Source organism: Lissotriton vulgaris, chromosome 1_1, assembly GCF_964263255.1.
Source record: "Lissotriton vulgaris chromosome 1_1, aLisVul1.2, whole genome shotgun sequence".
Taxonomy (NCBI): Eukaryota; Metazoa; Chordata; class Amphibia; order Caudata; family Salamandridae; genus Lissotriton; species Lissotriton vulgaris.
The window spans coordinates 285,832,227-285,853,489 of record NC_141685.1 but is presented as its reverse complement, the minus strand read 5'-3'; the positions used below and the strand labels follow the sequence as shown (position 1 = coordinate 285,853,489).

General features: G+C 50.4%; 1 protein-coding gene across 4 annotated transcripts in view; it reads right to left on the bottom strand.

Annotated features, from left to right (window-relative positions):
• Positions 1 to 21,263, bottom strand: part of ERI3 (ERI1 exoribonuclease family member 3) — a 1,639,940-nt gene that overhangs the window by 774,061 nt on the left and 844,616 nt on the right. For all 4 annotated transcript variants that reach the window (XM_086952319.1, XM_086952320.1, XM_086952318.1 and 1 more), the window contains exon 7: positions 234 to 306. In XM_086952319.1, coding sequence (XP_086808445.1) covers positions 234 to 306 — 73 coding nt within the window. The remainder of the gene's footprint in view (positions 1 to 233; positions 307 to 21,263) is intronic.

The window sequence follows — 21,263 nt, the reverse complement described above, 5'->3', positions numbered from 1 at the left end:
CCTTCCACTGCTGGCCCCCAGAGCTTCAGCTCCGACAGGAGATGCACACATCAGCTGCTGGTCGCAGCTCACACAGCTCGGGTGCAGGAAGGCTATTAGAGGGCACACAATGGGAAGGAGGCAGGGGGAGGAAGGCCTGTTAATTTACATGCAAATGAGGGGCCTGGATATTATACTCGAGGGATGGGGCGGGGGTGGGCGAGCAGGGAGCCAGAGTGCTCGGGGGACGGTACCTTTTTCAGGTTAATCCACTGCTTGAAGTAATCAGCAACCTGCAGTCCTAAGTACTCGCATTGTCCGGGCAGCCTGAAAGAGAGAGAGACAGAGAGAGAGACCGGGTCATTAGAGGCGGTACACACTTTACTTCAGCACACAAGCCTGCTCAGGCCACCTCGCCACAGCTCCAGCACTAGCGGCGCTGGCAGCTGCCATTATTGGTAATGCTTCATCGACCGCACTGCGCACGCTCAGTTTACAAACCAGAGACAATCCGCACAGGGCCGGTCCTAGGATTTGTGGGGCCCCGGGCAGAATAGGAACATGCGAGGCCCCTATAATTTGCATAAGATTTAACCTGACAGGAAGTTACCTCATAGGGTCAGGAAATAGGCCCAGCACAAAAATAAAAGTGGCCCCCATTAGTGAATTAGTTAGCTAGAAAAGTGTCAAAATTAGGGCAGTTTTTAACTTGTAAAGACATGGGGACTTATTTATGAAAAGTGACGCATCGCTGCGTGAAAACAGCGATGCGTCACTTTTCACTGCGCACTCCTTGCGACACCAATGATGCGTCATATTTAATGTATGACGCATCATGTCGCAAGGAGTTACAGATACATCAGTATTTCTGACGTATCTGTAAGCGCAAAAGTGACGCATTGCTGGAGTGTGTCACAAAAGTGACGCAACTCCAGCAATGCGTCCTTTCACATGTGGAAAGCCCCATGTGAAAGGGCTTGCATCAGTCTTACGCCTGCTGTGAGGCAGGCGCAAGATTTTGACGCAACAGCGTCCTAAAAGTGACGCAATGAAATCTCATAGATTTCACTGCGTCACTATTACGAGGCTTTTTGCGGGGGAACGCCCCCTCTGCATACATTATACCTGACGCAGGTATAATGTGGCGCAGGGGTTTAAAAAGTGACGCATCTACCTAGATGCGTCACTTTTTAAATATGGCGCAACAAGGCGCATGTTTTACGCCGCCGATGCGTCACAAAAAGTGACGCATCAGCAGCGCAAAACTGACGCAAGGCCTCATAAATGAGGCCCAAGCTGTTTACGTTTTTTGTAAGGTATGAGAGATTGCATAATTTGATTTTGCTGCAGGCAATGTTTGTTTTAATATCATGAAAATCAACATTTAAAACATGTTCATCTGACCATAAAGCAGGCAAACAAACAGCCCAAAAATCAGGTCAAATACTAACCTGGCGGATTGGACCATTAAACACTGCCTGATTGCCCTAATGTCCAACCCGGCCACTGTGTTATACAATTATTGTGCTAATACAGGATCATTGTTTTTGTAGGTAAAGTAAAGGACATGAATATAGTGTCCGGTAGGGCCTGTTTCAATATTTTAATTTACCACCAGGTAAAGACTCGAGGGACCTAGCACACTGAAAGCCCTAGTCCAGCCAATTCTACATTCTGATTGTGCTACTCTTCCTGCACTCACTCTTGCTGCTATCACACCTATCTGCTCCCCCTGCCCCCTCTCACTTGATTCCGTATTTCGCACCCCTTTCATTTACTTTGTGCTCCCTTTCCCTAGTCCTGGGTGAGCTGAGCTGTTTTCAGTGTGAGGCGCCGTCAGGGGCAGGGCGCACTTCACAGGTGATGGTTCTTGAATGGCCTGTCTAATGGCTGCTATCCTCATGCAGATGCAGCGATTAGGCCAAGGCAGGCAGATATTGATTAAATCCCTTGGGCCTCCTGGGCCCCCTGGGCCTCCAAACTCTGAAGCATTTGAAAGCGCGAGGCCCCCTGGCTGCGAGGCCCTGGGCCGCTGCCCACGCTGCCCATGCCTAGCGCCGGCCCTGAATCCGCACTGAGGCCTCTTACCGGCAGTAAGGTTCACTTCTGTCAGCATCTCAGGGACAAAGGGAAACTGCAGGCCTACTACTAAGGGTCACTGCTGCACTTCTGTCTGTATCTCAGGGACTGAGGGAAACTGCAGGCCTACAACTAAGGGTCCCTGCTGCACTTCTGTCTGCATCTCAGGCTCAAAGGGAAACTGCAGGCCTACTACTAAGGGTCACTTCTGCCTGCTTTACAGGGACAGAGGGAAGCTGCAGGCCTACTACTAAGGGTCCCTGCTGCACTTCTGTCTGCATCTCAGGGACTGAGGGAAACTGCAGGCCTACTACTAAGGGTCGCTGCTGCACTCCTGTCTGCATCTCAGGGACTGAGGGAAACTGCAGCCCTACTACTAAGGGTCGCTGCTGCACTTCTGTCTGCATCTCAGGGACAAAGGGAAACTGCAGGCCTACTACTAAGTGTCGCTGCTGCACTTCTGTCTGCATCTCAGGGACTGAGGGAAACTGCAGCCCTACTACTAAGGGTCGCTGCTGCACTTCTGTCTGCATCTCAGGGACAAAGGGAAACTGCAGGCCTACTACTAAGTGTCGCTGCTGCACTTCTGTCTGCATTTCAGGGACTGAGGGAAACTGCAGGCCTACAACTAAGGGTCCCTGCTGCACTTCTGTCTGCATCTCAGGGACTGAGGGAAACTGCAGGCCTACTAGTAAGGGTCCCTGCTGCACTTCTGTCTGCATCTCAGGCTCAAAGGGAAACTGCAGGCCTACTACTAAGGGTCACTTCTGCCTGCTTTACAGGGACAGAGGGAAGCTGCAGGCCTACTACTAAGGGTCCCTGCTGCACTTCTGTCTGCATCTCAGGGACTGAGGGAAACTGCAGCCCTACTACTAAGGGTCGCTGCTGCACTTCTGTCTGCATCTCAGGGACAAAGGGAAACTGCGGGCGTACTACTAAGGGTCACTTCTGCCTGCTTCTCAGGGACTGGGGGAAACTGCAGGCCTACTACGAAGGGTCCCTGCTGCAATTCTTTCTGCATCTCAGGGACTAAGGGAAACTGTGGGCCTTCTACTAAGGGTCCCTGCTGCACTTCTGTCTGCATCTCAGGGACTGAGGGAAACTGCAGGCCTACTACTAAGGGTCCCTGCTGCACTTCTGTCTGCATCTCAGGGACTGAGGGAAACTGCAGGCCTACTACTAAGGGTCCCTGCTGCACTTCTGTCTGCATCTCAGGGACTAAGGGAAACTGCAGGCCTACTACTAAGGGTCCCTGCTGCACTTCTGTCTGCATCTCAGGCTCAAAGGGAAACTGCAGGCCTACTACTAAGGGTCACTTCTGCCTGCTTTACAGGGACAGAGGGAAGCTGCAGGCCTACTACTAAGGGTCCCTGCTGCACTTCTGTCTGCATCTCAGGGACTGAGGGAAACTGCAGGCCTACTACTAAGGGTCGCTGCTGCACTCCTGTCTGCATCTCAGGGACTGAGGGAAACTGCAGCCCTACTACTAAGGGTCGCTGCTGCACTTCTGTCTGCATCTCAGGGACAAAGGGAAACTGAAGGCCTACTACTAAGTGTCGCTGCTGCACTTCTGTCTGCATCTCAGGGACAAAGGGAAACTGCAGGCCTACTACTAAGGGTCCCTGCTGCACTTCTGTCTGCATCTCAGGGACAAAGGGAAACTGCGGGCGTACTCCTAAGGGTCACTTCTGCCTGCTTCTCAGGGAGGGAGGGAAACTGCAGGCCTACTACGAAGGGTCCCTGCTGCAATTCTGTCTGCATCTCAGGGACTAAGGGAAACTGTGGGCCTTCTACTAAGGGTCCCTGCTGCACTTCTGTCTGCATCTCAGGGACTGAGGGAAACTGCAGGCCTACTACTAAGGGTCCCTGCTGCACTTCTGTCTGCATCTCAGGGACTAAGGGAAACTGCGGGCGTACTACTAAGGGTCACTTCTGCCTGCTTCTCAGGGACGGAGGGAAACTGCAGGCCTACTACGAAGGGTCCCTGCTGCAATTCTGTCTGCATCTCAGGGACTAAGGGAAACTGTGGGCCTTCTACTAAGGGTCCCTGCTGCACTTCTGTCTGCATCTCAGGGACTGAGGGAAACTGCAGGCCTACTACTAAGGGTCCCTGCTGCACTTCTGTCTGCATCTCAGGGACTGAGGGAAACTGCAGGCCTACTACTAAGGGTCCCTGCTGCACTTCTGTCTGCATCTCAGGGACTAAGGGAAACTGCAGGCCTACTAGTAAGGGTCCCTGCTGCACTTCTGTCTGCATCTCAGGCTCAAAGGGAAACTGCAGGCCTACTACTAAGGGTCACTTCTGCCTGCTTTACAGGGACAGAGGGAAGCTGCAGGCCTACTACTAAGGGTCCCTGCTGCACTTCTGTCTGCATCTCAGGGACTGAGGGAAACTGCAGGCCTACTACTAAGGGTCGCTGCTGCACTCCTGTCTGCATCTCAGGGACTGAGGGAAACTGCAGCCCTACAACTAAGGGTCGCTGCTGCACTTCTGTCTGCATCTCAGGGACTGAGGGAAACTGCAGGCCTACTACTAAGTGTCGCTGCTGCACTTCTGTCTGCATCTCAGGGACTGAGGGAAACTGCAGGCCTACTACTAAGGGTCCCTGCTGCACTTCTGTCTGCATCTCAGGGACTGAGGGAAACTGCAGGCCTACTACTAAGGGTCGCTGCTGCACTCCAGTCTGCATCTCAGGGACTGAGGGAAACTGCAGGCCTACAACTAAGGGTCCCTGCTGCACTTCTGTCTGCATCTCAGGGACTGAGGGAAACTGCAGGCCTACTACTAAGGGTCGCTGCTGCACTCCTGTCTGCATCTCAGGGACTGAGGGAAACCGCAGGCCTACAACTAAGGGTCGCTGCTGCACTTCTGTCTGCATCTCAGGGACTGAGGGAAACTGCAGCCCTACTACTAAGGGTCGCTGCTGCACTTCTGTCTGCATCTCAGGGACTGAGGGAAACTGCAGGCCTACCACTAAGTGTCCCTGCTGCATTTCTGTCTGCATCTCAGGGACAAAGGGAAACTGCAGGCCTACTACTAAGGGTCGCTGCTGCACTTCTGTCTGCATCTCAGGGACAAAGGGAAACTGCGGGCGTACTACTAAGGGTCACTTCTGCCTGCTTCTCAGGGACTGAGGGAAACTGCAGGCCTACTACGAAGAGTCCCTGCTGCAATTCTGTCTGCATCTCAGGGACTAAGGGAAACTGTGGGCCTTCTACTAAGGGTCCCTGCTGCACTTCTGTCTGCATCTCAGGGACAAAGGGAAACTGCGGCCGTACTACTAAGGGTCACTTCTGCCTGCTTCTCAGGGACTGAGGGAAACTGCAGGCCTACTACGAAGGGTCCGTGCTGCAATTCTGTCTGCATCGCAGGGACAAAGGGAACCTGTCCTAGTCTCTGCCTCAGGGGTAGATGTGGAGCAGCAGGCTGACTGCTAGGGTTCACTGCTGCACTTCAATCTCTGCCTCAGGGGCAGACGTGGAGCTGCAGGCTGACTGCTAGGGCTCACTGCTGCACTTCAATCTCTGCCTCAAGGGCAGACGTGGAGCTGCAGGCCGACTGCTAGGGCTCACTGCTCACTTCAATCTCCGTCTCTGTGGAGCTGCAGGCGGACTGCTAGGGCTCACTGCTGCACTTCAATCTGTGTCTCTGTAGAGCTGCAGGCTGACTGCTAGGGCTCACTGCTGCACTTCAATCTCTGTCTCTGTGGAGCTGCAGGCTGACTGCTAGGGCTCACTGCTGCACTTCAATCTCTGTCTCTGTGGAGCTGAAGGCTGATTGCTAGGGTTCACTGCTGCACTTCAATCTCTGTCTCTGTGGAGCTGCAGGCTGACTGCTAGGGCTCACTGCTGCACTTCAATCTCCGTCTCTGTGGAGCTGCAGGCTGACTGCTAGGGTTCACTGCTGCACTTCAATCTCTGCCTCAGGGGCAGACGTGGAGCTGCAGGCTGACTGCTAGGGCTCACTGCTGCACTTCAATCTCTGTCTCTGTGGAGCTGAAGGCTGATTGCTAGGGTTCGCTGCTGCACTTCAATCTCTGCCTCAGGGGCAGACGTGGAGCTGCAGGCTGGCTGGTAGGGCTCACTGCTGCACTTCACTCTCTGCCTCAGGAGCAGACGTGGAGCTGCAGGCTGACTGCTAGGGCTCACTGCTGCACTTCAATCTCTGTCTCAGGGGCAGACGTGGAGCTGCAGGCCGACTGCTAGGGCTCACTGCTCACTTCAATCTCTGTCTCTGTGGAGCTGCAGGCGGACTGCTAGGGCTCACTGCTGCACTTCAATCTGTGTCTCTGTGGAGCTGCAGGCTGACTGCTAGGGCTCACTGCTGCACTTCAATCTCTGCCTAAGGGGCAGATGTGGAGCTGCAGGCTGACTGCTAGGGTTCACTGCTGCACTTCAATCTCTGCCTCAGGGGCAGACGCGGAGCTGCAGGCTGACTGCTAGGGCTCACTGCTGCACTTCAATCTCTGTGTCTGTGGAGCTGCAGGCTGACTGCTAGGGCTCACTGCTGCACTTCAATCTCTGTCTCTGTGGAGCTGAAGGCTGATTGCTAGGGTTCACTGCTGCACTTCAATCTCTGCCTCAGGGGCAGACGTGGAGCTGCAGGCTGACTGCTAGGGCTCACTTCAATCTCTGTCTCTGTGGAGCTGCAGGCGGACTGCTAGGGCTCACTGCTGCACTTCAATCTGTGTCTCGGTAGAGCTGCAGGCTGACTGCTAGGGCTCACTGCTGCACTTCAATCTCTGTCTCTGTGGAGCTGCAGGCTGACTGCTAGGGCTCACTGCTGCACTTCAATCTCTGCCTAAGGGGCAGATGTGGAGCTGCAGGCTGACTGCTAGGGTTCACTGCTGCACTTCAATCTCTGCCTCAGGGGCAGACGTGGAGCTGCAGGCTGACTGCTAGGGCTCACTGCTGCACTTCAATCTCTGTCTCTGTGGAGCTGCAGGCTGACTGCTAGGGCTCACTGCTGCACTTCAATCTCTGTCTCTGTGGAGCTGAAGGCTGATTGCTAGGGTTCACTGCTGCACTTCAATCTCTGCCTCAGGGGCAGACGTGGAGCTGCAGGCTGGCTGCTAGGGCTCACTGCTGCACTTCACTCTCTGCCTCAGGAGCAGACGCGGAGCTGCAGGCTGACTGCTAGGGCTCACTGCTGCACTTCAATCTCTGTCTCAGGGGCAGACGTGGAGCTGCAGGCCGGCTGCTAGGGCTCACTGCTCACTTCAATCTCTGTCTCTGTGGAGCTGCAGGCGGACTGCTAGGGCTCACTGCTGCACTTCAATCTGTGTCTCTGTAGAGCTGCAGGCTGACTGCTAGGGCTCACTGCTGCACTTCAATCTCTGTCTCTGTGGAGCTGCAGGCTGACTGCTAGGGCTCACTGCTGCACTTCAATCTCTGCCTAAGGGGCAGATGTGGAGCTGCAGGCTGACTGCTAGGGTTCACTGCTGCACTTCAATCTCTGCCTCAGGGGCAGACGTGGAGCTGCAGGCTGACTGCTAGGGCTCACTGCTGCACTTCAATCTCTGTCTCTGTGGAGCTGCAGGCTGACTGCTAGGGCTCACTGCTGCACTTCAATTTCTGTCTCTGTGGAGCTGAAGGCTGATTGCTAGGGTTCACTGCTGCACTTCAATCTCTGCCTCAGGGGCAGACGTGGAGCTGCAGGCTGGCTGCTAGGGCTCACTGCTGCACTTCAATCTCTGCCTCAGGAGCAGACGTGGAGCTGCAGGCTGACTGCTAGGGCTCACTGCTGCACTTCAATCTCTGTCTCAGGGGCAGACGTGGAGCTGCAGGCTGACTGCTAGGGCTCACTGCTGCACTTCAATCTGTGTCTCTGTGCAGCGGCAGGCTGACTGCTAGGGCTCACTGCTGCACTTCAATCTGTGTCTCTGTAGAGCAGCAGGCTGACTGCTAGGGCTCACTGCTGCACTTCAATCTCTGTCTCTGTGGAGCTGCATGCTGACTGCTAGGGCTCACTGCTGCACTTCAATCTCTGTCTCAGGGGCAGACGTGGAGCTGCAGGCTGACTGCTAGGGCTCACTTCAATCTCTGTCTCTGTGGAGCTGCAGGCGGACTGCTAGGGCTCACTGCTGCACTTCAATCTGTGTCTCGGTAGAGCTGCAGGCTGACTGCTAGGGCTCACTGCTGCACTTCAATCTCTGTCTCTGTGGAGCTGCAGGCTGACTGCTAGGGCTCACTGCTGCACTTCAATCTCTGCCTAAGGGGCAGATGTGGAGCTGCAGGCTGACTGCTAGGGTTCACTGCTGCACTTCAATCTCTGCCTCAGGGGCAGACGTGGAGCTGCAGGCTGACTGCTAGGGCTCACTGCTGCACTTCAATCTCTGTCTCTGTGGAGCTGCAGGCTGACTGCTAGGGCTCACTGCTGCACTTCAATTTTTGCCTCTGTGGAGCTGAAGGCTGATTGCTAGGGTTCACTGCTGCACTTCAATCTCTGCCTCAGGGGCAGACGTGGAGCTGCAGGCTGGCTGCTAGGGCTCACTGCTGCACTTCACTCTCTGCCTCAGGAGCAGACGTGGAGCTGCAGGCTGACTGCTAGGGCTCACTGCTGCACTTCAATCTCTGTCTCAGGGGCAGACGTGGAGCTGCAGGCCGGCTGCTAGGGCTCACTGCTCACTTCAATCTCTGTCTCTGTGGAGCTGCAGGCGGACTGCTAGGGCTCACTGCTGCACTTCAATCTGTGTCTCTGTAGAGCTGCAGGCTGACTGCTAGGGCTCACTGCTGCACTTCAATCTCTGCCTAAGGGGCAGATGTGGAGCTGCAGGCTGACTGCTAGGGTTCACTGCTGCACTTCAATCTCTGCCTCAGGGGCAGACGTGGAGCTGCAGGCTGACTGCTAGGGCTCACTGCTGCACTTCAATCTCTGTCTCTGTGGAGCTGCAGGCTGACTGCTAGGGCTCACTGCTGCACTTCAATTTCTGTCTCTGTGGAGCTGAAGGCTGATTGCTAGGATTCACTGCTGCACTTCAATCTCTGCCTCAGGGGCAGACGTGGAGCTGCAGGCTGGCTGCTAGGGCTCACTGCTGCACTTCAATCTCTGCCTCAGGAGCAGACGTGGAGCTGCAGGCTGACTGCTAGGGCTCACTGCTGCACTTCAATCTCTGTCTCAGGGGCAGACGTGGAGCTGCAGGCTGACTGCTAGGGCTCACTGCTGCACTTCAATCTGTGTCTCTGTGCAGCGGCAGGCTGACTGCTAGGGCTCACTGCTGCACTTCAATCTGTGTCTCTGTAGAGCAGCAGGCTGACTGCTAGGGCTCACTGCTGCACTTCAATCTCTGTCTCTGTGGAGCTGCATGCTGACTGCTAGGGCTCACTGCTGCACTTCAATCTCTGCCTCAGGGGCAGACGTGGAGCTGCAGGCTGGCTGCTAGGGCTCACTGCTGCACTTCAATCTCTGTCTCTGTGGAGCTGCAGGCTGACTGCTAGGGCTCACTGCTGCACTTCACTCTCTGCCTCAGGAGCAGACGTGGAGCTGCAGGCTGACTGCTAGGGCTCACTGCTGCACTTCAATCTCTGCCTCAGGGGCAGACGTGGAGCTGCAGGCTGACTGCTAGGGCTCACTGCTGCACTTCAATCTCTGTCTCTGTGGAGCTGCAGGCTGACTGCTAGGGCTCACTGCTGCACTTCAATTTCTGTCTCTGTGGAGCTGAAGGCTGATTGCTAGGATTCACTGCTGCACTTCAATCTCTGCCTCAGGGGCAGACGTGGAGCTGCAGGCTGGCTGCTAGGGCTCACTGCTGCACTTCAATCTCTGCCTCAGGAGCAGACGTGGAGCTGCAGGCTGACTGCTAGGGCTCACTGCTGCACTTCAATCTCTGTCTCAGGGGCAGACGTGGAGCTGCAGGCTGACTGCTAGGGCTCACTGCTGCACTTCAATCTGTGTCTCTGTGCAGCGGCAGGCTGACTGCTAGGGCTCACTGCTGCACTTCAATCTGTGTCTCTGTAGAGCAGCAGGCTGACTGCTAGGGCTCACTGCTGCACTTCAATCTCTGTCTCTGTGGAGCTGCATGCTGACTGCTAGGGCTCACTGCTGCACTTCAATCTCTGCCTCAGGGGCAGACGTGGAGCTGCAGGCTGGCTGCTAGGGCTCACTGCTGCACTTCAATCTCTGTCTCTGTGGAGCTGCAGGCTGACTGCTAGGGCTCACTGCTGCACTTCACTCTCTGCCTCAGGAGCAGACGTGGAGCTGCAGGCTGACTGCTAGGGCTCACTGCTGCACTTCAATCTCTGTCTCAGGGGCAGACGTGGAGCTGCAGGCCGGCTGCAAGGGCTCACTGCTCACTTCAATCTCTGTCTCTGTGGAGCTGCAGGCGGACTGCTAGGGCCCACTGCTGCACTTCAATCTGTGTCTCTGTAGAGCTGCAGGCTGACTGCTAGGGCTCACTGCTGCACTTCAATCTCTGTCTCTGTGGAGCTGCAGGCTGACTGCTAGGGCTCACTGCTGCACTTCAATCTCTGCCTAAGGGGCAGATGTGGAGCTGCAGGCTGACTGCTAGGGTTCACTGCTGCACTTCAATCTCTGCCTCAGGGGCAGACGTGGAGCTGCAGGCTGACTGCTAGGGCTCACTGCTGCACTTCAATCTCTGTCTCTGTGGAGCTGCAGGCTGACTGCTAGGGCTCACTGCTGCACTTCAATTTCTGTCTCTGTGGAGCTGAAGGCTGATTGCTAGGGTTCACTGCTGCACTTCAATCTCTGCCTCAGGGGCAGACGTGGAGCTGCAGGCTGGCTGCTAGGGCTCACTGCTGCACTTCAATCTCTGCCTCAGGAGCAGACGTGGAGCTGCAGGCTGACTGCTAGGGCTCACTGCTGCACTTCAATCTCTGTCTCAGGGGCAGACGTGGAGCTGCAGGCTGACTGCTAGGGCTCACTGCTGCACTTCAATCTGTGTCTCTGTGCAGCGGCAGGCTGACTGCTAGGGCTCACTGCTGCACTTCAATCTGTGTCTCTGTAGAGCAGCAGGCTGACTGCTAGGGCTCACTGTTGCACTTCAATCTCTGTCTCTGTGGAGCTGCATGCTGACTGCTAGGGCTCACTGCTGCACTTCAATCTCTGCCTCAGGGGCAGACGTGGAGCTGCAGGCTGGCTGCTAGGGCTCACTGCTGCACTTCAATCTCTGCCTCAGGAGCAGACGTGGAGCTGCAGGCTGACTGCTAGGGCTCACGGCTGCACTTCAATCTGTGTCTCTGTGCAGCGGCAGGCTGGCAGACACTTCTGCATCGCTCTACTCTTTTTCTAGTGGGACTACTGAGAAAGCTACAGGGTCAGTGCTGTGGGGCAAGGGCCTGCTGCATATCTGCCTGCTACCTCCCCCCTCTGTGACTGCGCGTAAGCTCCAAACTAGCCTGTAAAGATCACTGCTGCTCCTTTGGCAGCTGCCTCTCTCCTTCGCAGACTCTTTTGGAGGCCACTGCTGCATCTTGCTCCTTTGGGCAGAGGGCACAACACTCGCAGCTCGGAGTAAGTTCTGTATTTCTACCGACTGTACCCTTCCTTTGTGCCTGTACAGGAAACTACTAACCCCCTAGGTCCGCGGAGTAAGCTGTCCACTTAGGGATAGAGGTTACTCCTCCTTCACGGTCAGTAGCTTCTGACTGAGGCTGTGCAGGAAGTAGCACAACCACCGCTAGGGGTCACTGCTGCACCGGTTTCCTCGCACTCTGCGGCTGCTTAACAAGCAGCCAACTGACCGCCAGGCCTCACTGCTGCACCTGTGTCCCCTCTAGTCCCGCACTAGGCTATATCTGGACACCACCCATCGCCCTGCAAAGTAAAATGACGTACACAGCGCTGGGAAATGTGCCTAGAAGCAGGCACGCAAGTGATTACTATTTAACATCCTGCACACCACTGAATCCCACTGCTGAAGAACTCACAGCAGTGAAGGGAAGAGCACACTACTAACACTTCAAATCTGCACAGATGTCAAGAACACAAGCAACCCTGCACAGCAATGCTCCCCCCCTGGAGGAAGTAGCAGGAAGACCTAAGCCTCCTGCATGGAACTGGCCTGCAGAGAGCCGGCCACAAGGCAAAGAACACCACTACCATGGAAAGTCTGAATGTCACCCTAACTATAAACCGAGCTCTAACACCCTCAGTCCCATCTAACTTGAAAAGTATCCCACAATCATCTAACCATTGACCCAATCTTAACCTTGCCCTTCTAAACTGACCTGCCTTGTACTAACCTTTCATCCACCCCTTGCAGTGCTTTCAATTCTTCAAGTTTTATCTTTTTTTAAATACTTTGCAATATGGGTTACCATTTCATGTAGGCATATAATGACGTTTTCTTTGGCATGGTTTTCTAGTCTGCACTGGTCATAAGGCACAGAACTGACCGGCTCTCGCCTCACCACGAGGCACACATTGACAAGCAGTGGCCCCTCAGCAGCTTCGAAATGATGAGATCTTTGTCTGAGGCCCTTTGCCTGGACTGGTCCTAAAAACTACAGCTCGAGTCGAGACCTGTAATCTGCGAGCGCACCGGAGGCAGTAAAGAACCTTTTCTTTTCATGGAGAGGGCAGCTTTCCGCGACTGCTTCCAATAGAAAGCTGAACAAGCGCCTCTTCAGCACTGGAAACACAGCAAACAAAAGCTGACAATGCGCTGCTCTTCTCACACCGCAGTGCACAAACGCTAGCCTGCACAGTCACCCTTACTTCCATGTATTCCTTGATTTTCCTTTCAGTCACAACGGGCCTCGAAATAAAGTCCTCCCCAGTTAATAATCTATAGATGAAACGGCCCCAGCCCGACCCTGATCTCAGGTGACGCCCTGTGGCGCTGCAGTCAGGAGGCACAGGTGAATACCTTGTCCAGCACTCTGCTGTTTCCACACTGGAGAACTGTACTCTACCACAAGACATACTCAAGCTTTTCAACTACAGGGACATCCCTAGGGTAAGTACATGTAGGTAAGTATGGCGTTAATATATGAGAAGTTAAGAACAGTACATCTCATTTACCTAGACGAGGTAGTGGTAGTCTATGTCGTGTTGCCACTATTTTGTACCCCAATATTGTGCATTACAACTCACGGACACTGATTTTAAAGCAGGTTACTTCTACAAAGCTTGTGAGCTACTGGGAGCTCTTCAGCTACCTGCAAATAAAACTCCTCTGTGCAGCTCCGCCTTCTACATTTGATGCTTGTGCTTGGTTGAATTAATCTATGTATACAACATTAGAAAGTGTATTAGATATGAAAACGTGTGCCTTTTCCAAACCCATAAGCTGATGTTTGTGAAAAAAAGGATACATTTCCAAAAATGTATGGAAAGCTCAAATTCTGAGTGATAACTCATTTGGAGTAGAGACTTATGGCTCATATTGTTACCTTGGTGCAGGGGCATTGAAGCTATGGCTGTTATGTATTATCCATGTAAAGGCATTCAGCACTGATATAGCCTTTTTTTAACATTACTGTTAGCTACTGTGACTGAACTGAGGTGATCGCTGGAGGTAATCCTGCATGGGGTGGCCACTTACGTAATCGTGTTGTTGTGGCCGCTTTGACACCACTAATTGTGGTAGTAGCTCGGGATGATTTTCATTAGCTCTTACTAATGAAAAGATCGGAGACCCCTGTTTAAGAGTGTTTGTTAAAATATAGTTTCAAAAGTGCCACAAGTCACAAAAGCACATCTCTGATGTTGGTTCCATCCCAAAAGCACAGGGGGAGGGCGCCATTAGTCTGGGCAGGCGCCTCTTGCCCCCCTAAAGTTACACAGTACACAAGATTGGGCATGTCATGAAGGTGCGCTTGGGATGAGTGGAGGGCATCTGGGTGGACTATAAAGCCCTGGGTCTGTAGGCTAGAGGGGTTTGCGCTTGTTGGCCCCATCCTATCCAGACCCACTGCACACCGCCATGTTAAGAAGATACCACTTTCATTTGCTAGGGGGAGGAAGGAAGCAGGAGTAAGGTGTGTTGCTTAACCCAAGGGTGGTTAACTAGGATAATTATTCTTGAGCGTCGGACTTACTTCATCTTTGGTCGTAGGTGGGGTGTGGCGTTAATGCTCTTGGGGAACCATACATCTTGCAGTTTAACCCGTAAAGACCTCACAAGAATAGTGTTGCACCCAGCCTGAGACACAAAGGGGTGGATAGTTGTTTGGGATAAAGTTCAAGCGTCCATGATTCGGACTCAAGACCGAGAAGCCCATGGAAATGGGGTGGATCGAGTCCAAGACGTCATTTCTAAGGACAGCTGACCAGGATCGACTCTGGAGTACATGGATGGATTGTCCATCGTACAAAACCAATATAAGGGGCCTTGCAAGTTGGTTAGAGCTGTCAAGCACATTTTGCCATGGTCAATCTGAACTGTTATATGAGTTGTGAGCTGGAGCAAGGCTATCCTTGGGAATTGTTTTCCCTTTGCTTGTCTTAAATGTATGTGATGTAAATAGTAATGCTGCATATTAGTTTTCCTACTAGTTTTTATATTCCTTTGTTGGGGATTCCTTTTTTGGTGAGCGCAAAGAGTACTGTAAAAGGTAGAGTTTAAAACTACTTGATTTTTTGGTTGTAATAAATTTGTCCACACCACTCAAAGATACCATGATCAGGGTTAGTGTATCTTTTGAACATAGTCGGAGATCCCAGTCTTGCCTGTCCACGGCCTATATAAATCACGGTAGATACATCATGTTTTATGGAGTCTATCACCCAATCTCAAATACTGCCAGATCCCCCAACGTACACGGATTTGTAAAGGACACTAAGCAATATTCTGAGAGGTTAATTATGCCAAAAATGTAAAAGTTATCCATTTCTTAGTTGGATTGATTCTGTGCGTACTGTAACTAATATGACTCGTTAATAAACCACCCTTTACACCCTAAGTCATTACATCAAGTTACGTACATCGGGAGTACCTTTACATGCTGTTTTTTTTTATCACATCGGGAATGGCTTAAATCCGCAGGTAAGTATTATTTCTTGACTTATATATATATATATATATATATATATATCGCCAGTAGGTAGTTATAGTTAGGATTGTTTTCCATAGGAAATCCGCAACATTCTATTGGGAATAACTTTGGCGCCTGTTGAGGAATCTGTCTGTAATTTTCCTTAAATTTGCCTCGCTGCGCTCCGCTCCTTCCATGAAAGTTTGGGGGGGGGATTCGAAAGTGGGGGCCGAGATAAAAGGGGGGTCCCAAAACGTGTTTTCCCCATGTTAATTTCTATAGGGCGGTTGGACTCACTTTTAGCCCGAACGGCTGAATGGATTTTCACAAAACTTGGCAAAATTGTAGGGACTGGTAGCCCGATGTGCCTTTGCTATGTCTCAAGATATGTGCTCCAGTGGATTTTGAGTAATTTAGGTTAAAAAAAATATATATATCTGGGCAGAGCCTAACCACACAGCTGATCTGATTGGCTGTCAGCACTTCATCCAAGAACTGTTGGCAGCCATCTTGGGACCAATATACATGATAGCACCTCATTAAAAAGTATTGTAGTTAATAGAGGGTTTTAGGACTTTAGTTACATTATAAATCATTTGTTGATGGTACCATACTCATTTTAGGAATTGTGGTGTGTTCTAAGGTGATTTTACCATGTGAAAAAGCCTTCTGCTGTGATATCATGAATCATGTTTGAAAGAAAACTAATATCTCATGATTTTCCCTCAGTGGTTTGGAAGGGGATTTATAAGCTAAACTGAAAGCATATTTTCTGTAAATTCACATTATCTTTCTCAGTCATGTGAGAATGAAGTCTGACATTCTCAGTAAAACATGTACATCCAACAAGGACAGAGACTGTCAGTTGATTCCTTTGTGTTCTACTGCAGCCTCCTAGAGTGTTCTAAAGAACAACTAGAGCGCTAACAGTCCTACTTATTACAAAGGTATAGCACACCTGAAGCCATCGTGATGGGAATAAAGTGGTAACTCTTAAAACATTTAATTTAAAAAGGAACAAAATGAGGGGGTATATTATGCCATAGAACGTATTAGTGCTGCAGAAAGAAACATTAGGGCACATTTTGAGTGACTTCTCAAATCCTCCTCTATTTCATTAAAAAATACTGACATGCAGTCTCCCAAGATGGCCACCAGAGACAAAAGAGCCCAAATGTAGCCCAAATATCACCCAGATGTAGCCCAAGTATAGCCCAATGACAGAATGTCCCAGAGTGTTCTAAAGAACAACTAGGGCGCTAACAGTCTTACTTATGACAAAAGTATGGCACACCAGAAGCCATCATGATTGAAATGTCTGAAAACATTTAATTTAAAAAGGAACAAAATGAGGGGGTTCATTTTGCCATAGAAAGTATAATTAGTGCTTCAGAAAGAAAAATTAGGGATCATTTTGAGTGACTTCTCAAATCCTCTTCTATTTCATTAAAAAAATTCTTACATGCAGACTGAAACATGCACTTTGAATACCATCAGCAGACTTCCCTGGTGAGCAGTAGCTTTACTACAGTGATCTAATGAGCAACTAGAGTGCTAACATACAGAATTTATGGCAAATGTGTGACACATCTGAATGTCTTCTTGATGGAACCAAAGTAAAAAAGCATTGAAAATGCAATAGATCTCGCCCTCGTTTAAGTTAAAGCCATTCTGTTTGTAATGAGGTGGCTTTTTAGCTTTGCTTTTATTAGTGTTTTTTAAACTTTCATGTAAATAACATGCATCTGTATGCATATATGTATATGTATGCATGCATTTACATTTGTATTTATATAGATATAAAGATGATATATGTTTATATATGTATGTATATATATATATATACATACACATACATATATATAAATGCCTATGCATATATATGCATATATATATGCGTATATGTGTGAGTGTAGAGAGAGGTAGAGGTGTAGAGGTAGAGAGGTAGAGAGGTAGAGGTAGAGAGGTAGCGGTAGAGAGGTAGAGACTAGTAGAGAGAGAAGTAGAGAGAGGTAGCGAGGTAGAGAGTGAGTAATAGAGAGTAGAGAGTGAGTAGTAGAGAGTAGTAGAGAGCAGTAGAGAGAGTAGCAGAGAGTGAGCAGTAGAGTGAATAGTAGAGTCAGTAGTAGAGAGTAGTAGAGAGTGAGTAGTAGAGAGTAGTAGAGAGCAAGTAGTAGAGTGAGTAGTAGAGAGCAGTAGAGTGAGTAGTAGAGAGTAGTAAAGAGTGAGTAGTAGAGAGTGAGTAGCAGAGAGAGAATAGTAGAGAGTAGTAGAGTGAGTAGTAGAGTGAGTAGTAGAGACTAGTAGAGAGAGAGTAGTAGAGTGAGTAATAGAGAGTAGTAGAGAGTGAGTAGTAGAGAGTGAGTAGTAGAGAGTAGTATAGAGTGAGAAGTAGAGAGTGAGTAGTAGAGAGTGAGTAGTAGAGAGTGAGTAGTAAAGAGTGAGTAGTAAAGAGTGAGTAGTAGAGAGAGTAGTAGAGAGTAGTAGGGAGTGAGTAGTAGAGAGTAGTAGGGAGTGAGTAGTAGAGAGAGAGTAGTAGACAGTAGTAGAGTAGTAGAGAATGAGTAGTAGAGAGTGAGTATTTGAAAGTAGTGGAGTAGGAGAGAGTAAGTAGTACAGAGTAGTGGAGAATATTCCAAAGTTTGGCACAGCACCACTTGCACAATAAGTCCAATCAAATCATATCACTTAGAGTCCTTATTGAAGACCTGAATCTTGGTGTATATTAAAATGCTTTTATTTTCCTTAAGTTTATGTACCACAGCCAGCCGAAACGTTTCGATCTGTACAACAGAACTTCTTCAGGGCGTTCTTATTTCCTTCAAGTTATGTCGGTATCCTGTTGTCATATAACTAGATATTTCTTCCAAATGTTAGACGAGACGTAAGTACATTCATATTCAAAGTGACTAGGTATCAATTTTACCCACACAATTCGGGCAGACTTGAGTAATTTATAGCATCCTCAAAGTCAGTCTTTCAAAAATTCCAAACTATAGGACATGATAATCCAAATCCAAATGTTTCTCAAGAAAAGTCATTTTCAATCGTTCGGAATATCGGTGTTTGGGCAGATATGACCCAGGGACCCCCAGTATGCAAGGGGAATTAGTCCCCCCCTCTGCAAACGCGCCAGTGGCCTGCGTTGCAGAGAGGTGTAAAAAGGGGCATAGCCTCATTACACCTCTGTGCAATGCAGCCCCCTGGCGCATACTGGAGGTTCCAGGTGGGCTAGTTGGCCCCCCATGGACCCCTAGTATGCAAGGGGAAGAAAACTAGTTACTTACCTGTAACTTTGGTTCTCCAATATTGGTAACTTTCATAGATTCCTATGCTTTGCAGCCCCCTGGCGCATACTGGAGGTTCCAGGTGGGCTAGTTGGCCCCCAGGGACCCCTAGTATGCAAGGGGAAGAAAACAAGTTACTTACCTGTAACTTTGGTTCCCCAGTATTGGTAACTTTCATAGATTCCCATGCTTTGTATCATTCCCCGTCGTCGGAATGGGAGCCTCGGTAGTACAAAAACCATAGAAACAAAAGAGAAAAACAGGCCTAGGCCTCATCTCATTTTGTATCCTATCACTCTCTTTGTGTAAAAGAGACCAAACTTTTGTCAGGACCAATCGGAACAGCCTCACCTCCTAGAACCTTCCTGAGAGAGCTCAGAGCCTCAGATTTTCGTAGCCGTTGTGCAAACCTCCACTATCTCATGTGAGAAGACTGAGCTTTCCCAGGGGAGGCGGGTGGGCGCATAGGAATCTATGAAAGTTACCAATACTGGGAAACCAAAGTTACAGGTAAGTAACTTGCTTTCTTGCCCCAGTATTGGAACTTTCATAGATTCCCATGCTTTGTATCAGAGTAGCTAGCAGTAAATCACCAAAACACATTTTTCAAAAAACATGGCATCACATAACCATACAGTAATACTTATAGTAAAGTAAGAAAAATAAGCAAAATGTGCTCACCAGGATGGAGGGATTGTAGGGAAAGCTCACCTCTCAATGGAAAAGATTCCGCAGAAATGTATGAACAACAGCCGCGTCGTTTCGTCCTGCAGACTCTAGGCAGTAATTTTTCGTGAAGGTAGGAGTACTGCTCCACGTTGCTGCCCTGCATATATCCTTAATGGCGACTCCAGAGAAAAGAGCCACAGACAATGCCACAGATCCTGTAGAATGGGCACGAACTGTACTGTTCAATGGCTTGTCCGCCTCCTGATGGCAAAATTGAATCGCACTGGAGATCCAGCGGGAAATGCCACTCTTTGCCAAAGTAAATCCCTTCCGTGGTGCGCTGTAGGACACAGACAACTGGGATGATTTCCGAAAGGGACGTGTTCGCTCTAAGTAGAATTTCAAGCACCTCTGAACGTCCAAAGAATGTAAAGTGCGTTCCGCAGGTGTAGAAGGGCGCGGAAAGAAAGACTTCAAAATCACAGGTTCATTCAAGTGGAAGTCAGACGGCACCTTTGGAATGAACTTCGGATTGGTGCGAAGAACAAGAACATCCTTTTTGAATTGAAGTAATGGATGCACTATGGAGAGGGCTTGAAGTTCACCAACTCTCCTCGCTGAAGTAAGAGCTAAGGGCAAGTTTCCAAGAGAGGAACTTCAAGTCCACCTTGTGCACAGGCTCAAACTGAGGTTTCATGAGTTGAGCCAGGACAAGATTGAGTTGCCAAACTGGTGGAGGAGGACGAACTGGAGGGTACATCCGGAACAAACACTTCAAGAACTGCTTAATGATCCGAGTGGACCATAAGGAAGGGCCTGAAGAAGTACACCGAAACCTTGAAATGGCTGCAAGATGGAACTTCACAGACGAATGTGCCAACCCAGACCTAGCCAATGATAGTATATATGGCAAGAGTTGGTGAGGCAGAGATTTGTAAGGATGGAGACCATGTCTTTGACACCATAGGCAGAACCGTCTCCATTTTGCCTTGTAAGTTTTATTTGTGCTCGGTGCTCGAGCCTGTGACAAGACATCTCGACATTCCTGGGAAAGATTCAGATGACGGAACTCTCTGTGTTCAGGAGCCATGCTGTCAAGTGGAGCGATTTCTGATCCGGATGGTAAACCTGCCCCTGATTCCTGGACAACAGGGACGGAATTGATTGTAAACGAATTGGAGGAGCTTGGGAGAGCTGCAGGAGCTCCGTGTACCAAAATTGCCGGGGCCACGCTGGTGCAATGAGAATCATCTTGCACGGTTCCGCCTTCATTTTCTTGAGTACTCGAGGAATGAGGGGAATTGGAGGAAAAGCGTAAAAGAATGCGCTGTACCAGGCTATCGAAAGGGCGTTCCCCAGGGACCCCTGATGGTGAATCTTGCTTGCGTAAAACCGGCATTTGGCGTTCACTGGAGAGGCAAAAAGGTCGATGATAGGTGTATCCCAAAGCAAAAAGACTCTCTCCAGAATGGACTGATTCGATTCCCATTCGTGCGTCACCTCCGTCTGTCGACTCAGGGCGTACGCCCTGACATTGAGCGAGCCTGCCAGGTGTTCGGCTCTCAGACTGATGTTGTGAAGGATTGCATAATCCCAGATTCTCTGAGCATCTGTGGACAGAGTTTGCAACCTCGTACCCCCTTGCTTGTTGACGTAGTGCATGGCCGTCGTATTGTCCGTCCGGACCAGCACTGAATGATTGAGAACTCTGGGAAGGAAAGCCTGCAAAGCCAACCGAATGGCCGCCAGCTCCAAAAGATTGATATGGCACTGGCGCTGATCTGGGCTCCACTGTCCGCTGACTTGAAGTTCGCGGAGCACCGCTCCCCAGCCTTCCAAAGAGGCATCCGTGGTTATGATGAGGGGGGATGGTGAAATTCTGAACGTCAGACCGTGTGCGATATTTTCTTCAATCAGCCACCATTCGCATGCCTTTCTCATTGCTGACATCACCAACACCTTGTCGTTGAATGATCCGTCTGCTTGGCGCCATTGTTTGTCTAGTTCCTCCTGCAGAGGGCGCATTCGCAGCCTGCAATGCAGTATTAATGGTATGCAGGATGACATCGACCCTAGAAGGGATTTGTATTGACGGACTGACAGGCATTTCTTGTGGACCAGTTGGCGAGCTGATACGATCAACTTTCGTTGACGGTCCTCCGAAGGACAGGCCGTGCACTGTGTGGTGTCCAAAACGGCCCCCAGAAATCGTGTGGTCTTGGAGGGTTGCAGAACTGACTTGCGTTTGTTTAATTGAAGGCCTAGATGACTGAACAACTGAATGCAAGTCGAAACGGCCCGAGAGGTTTCCTC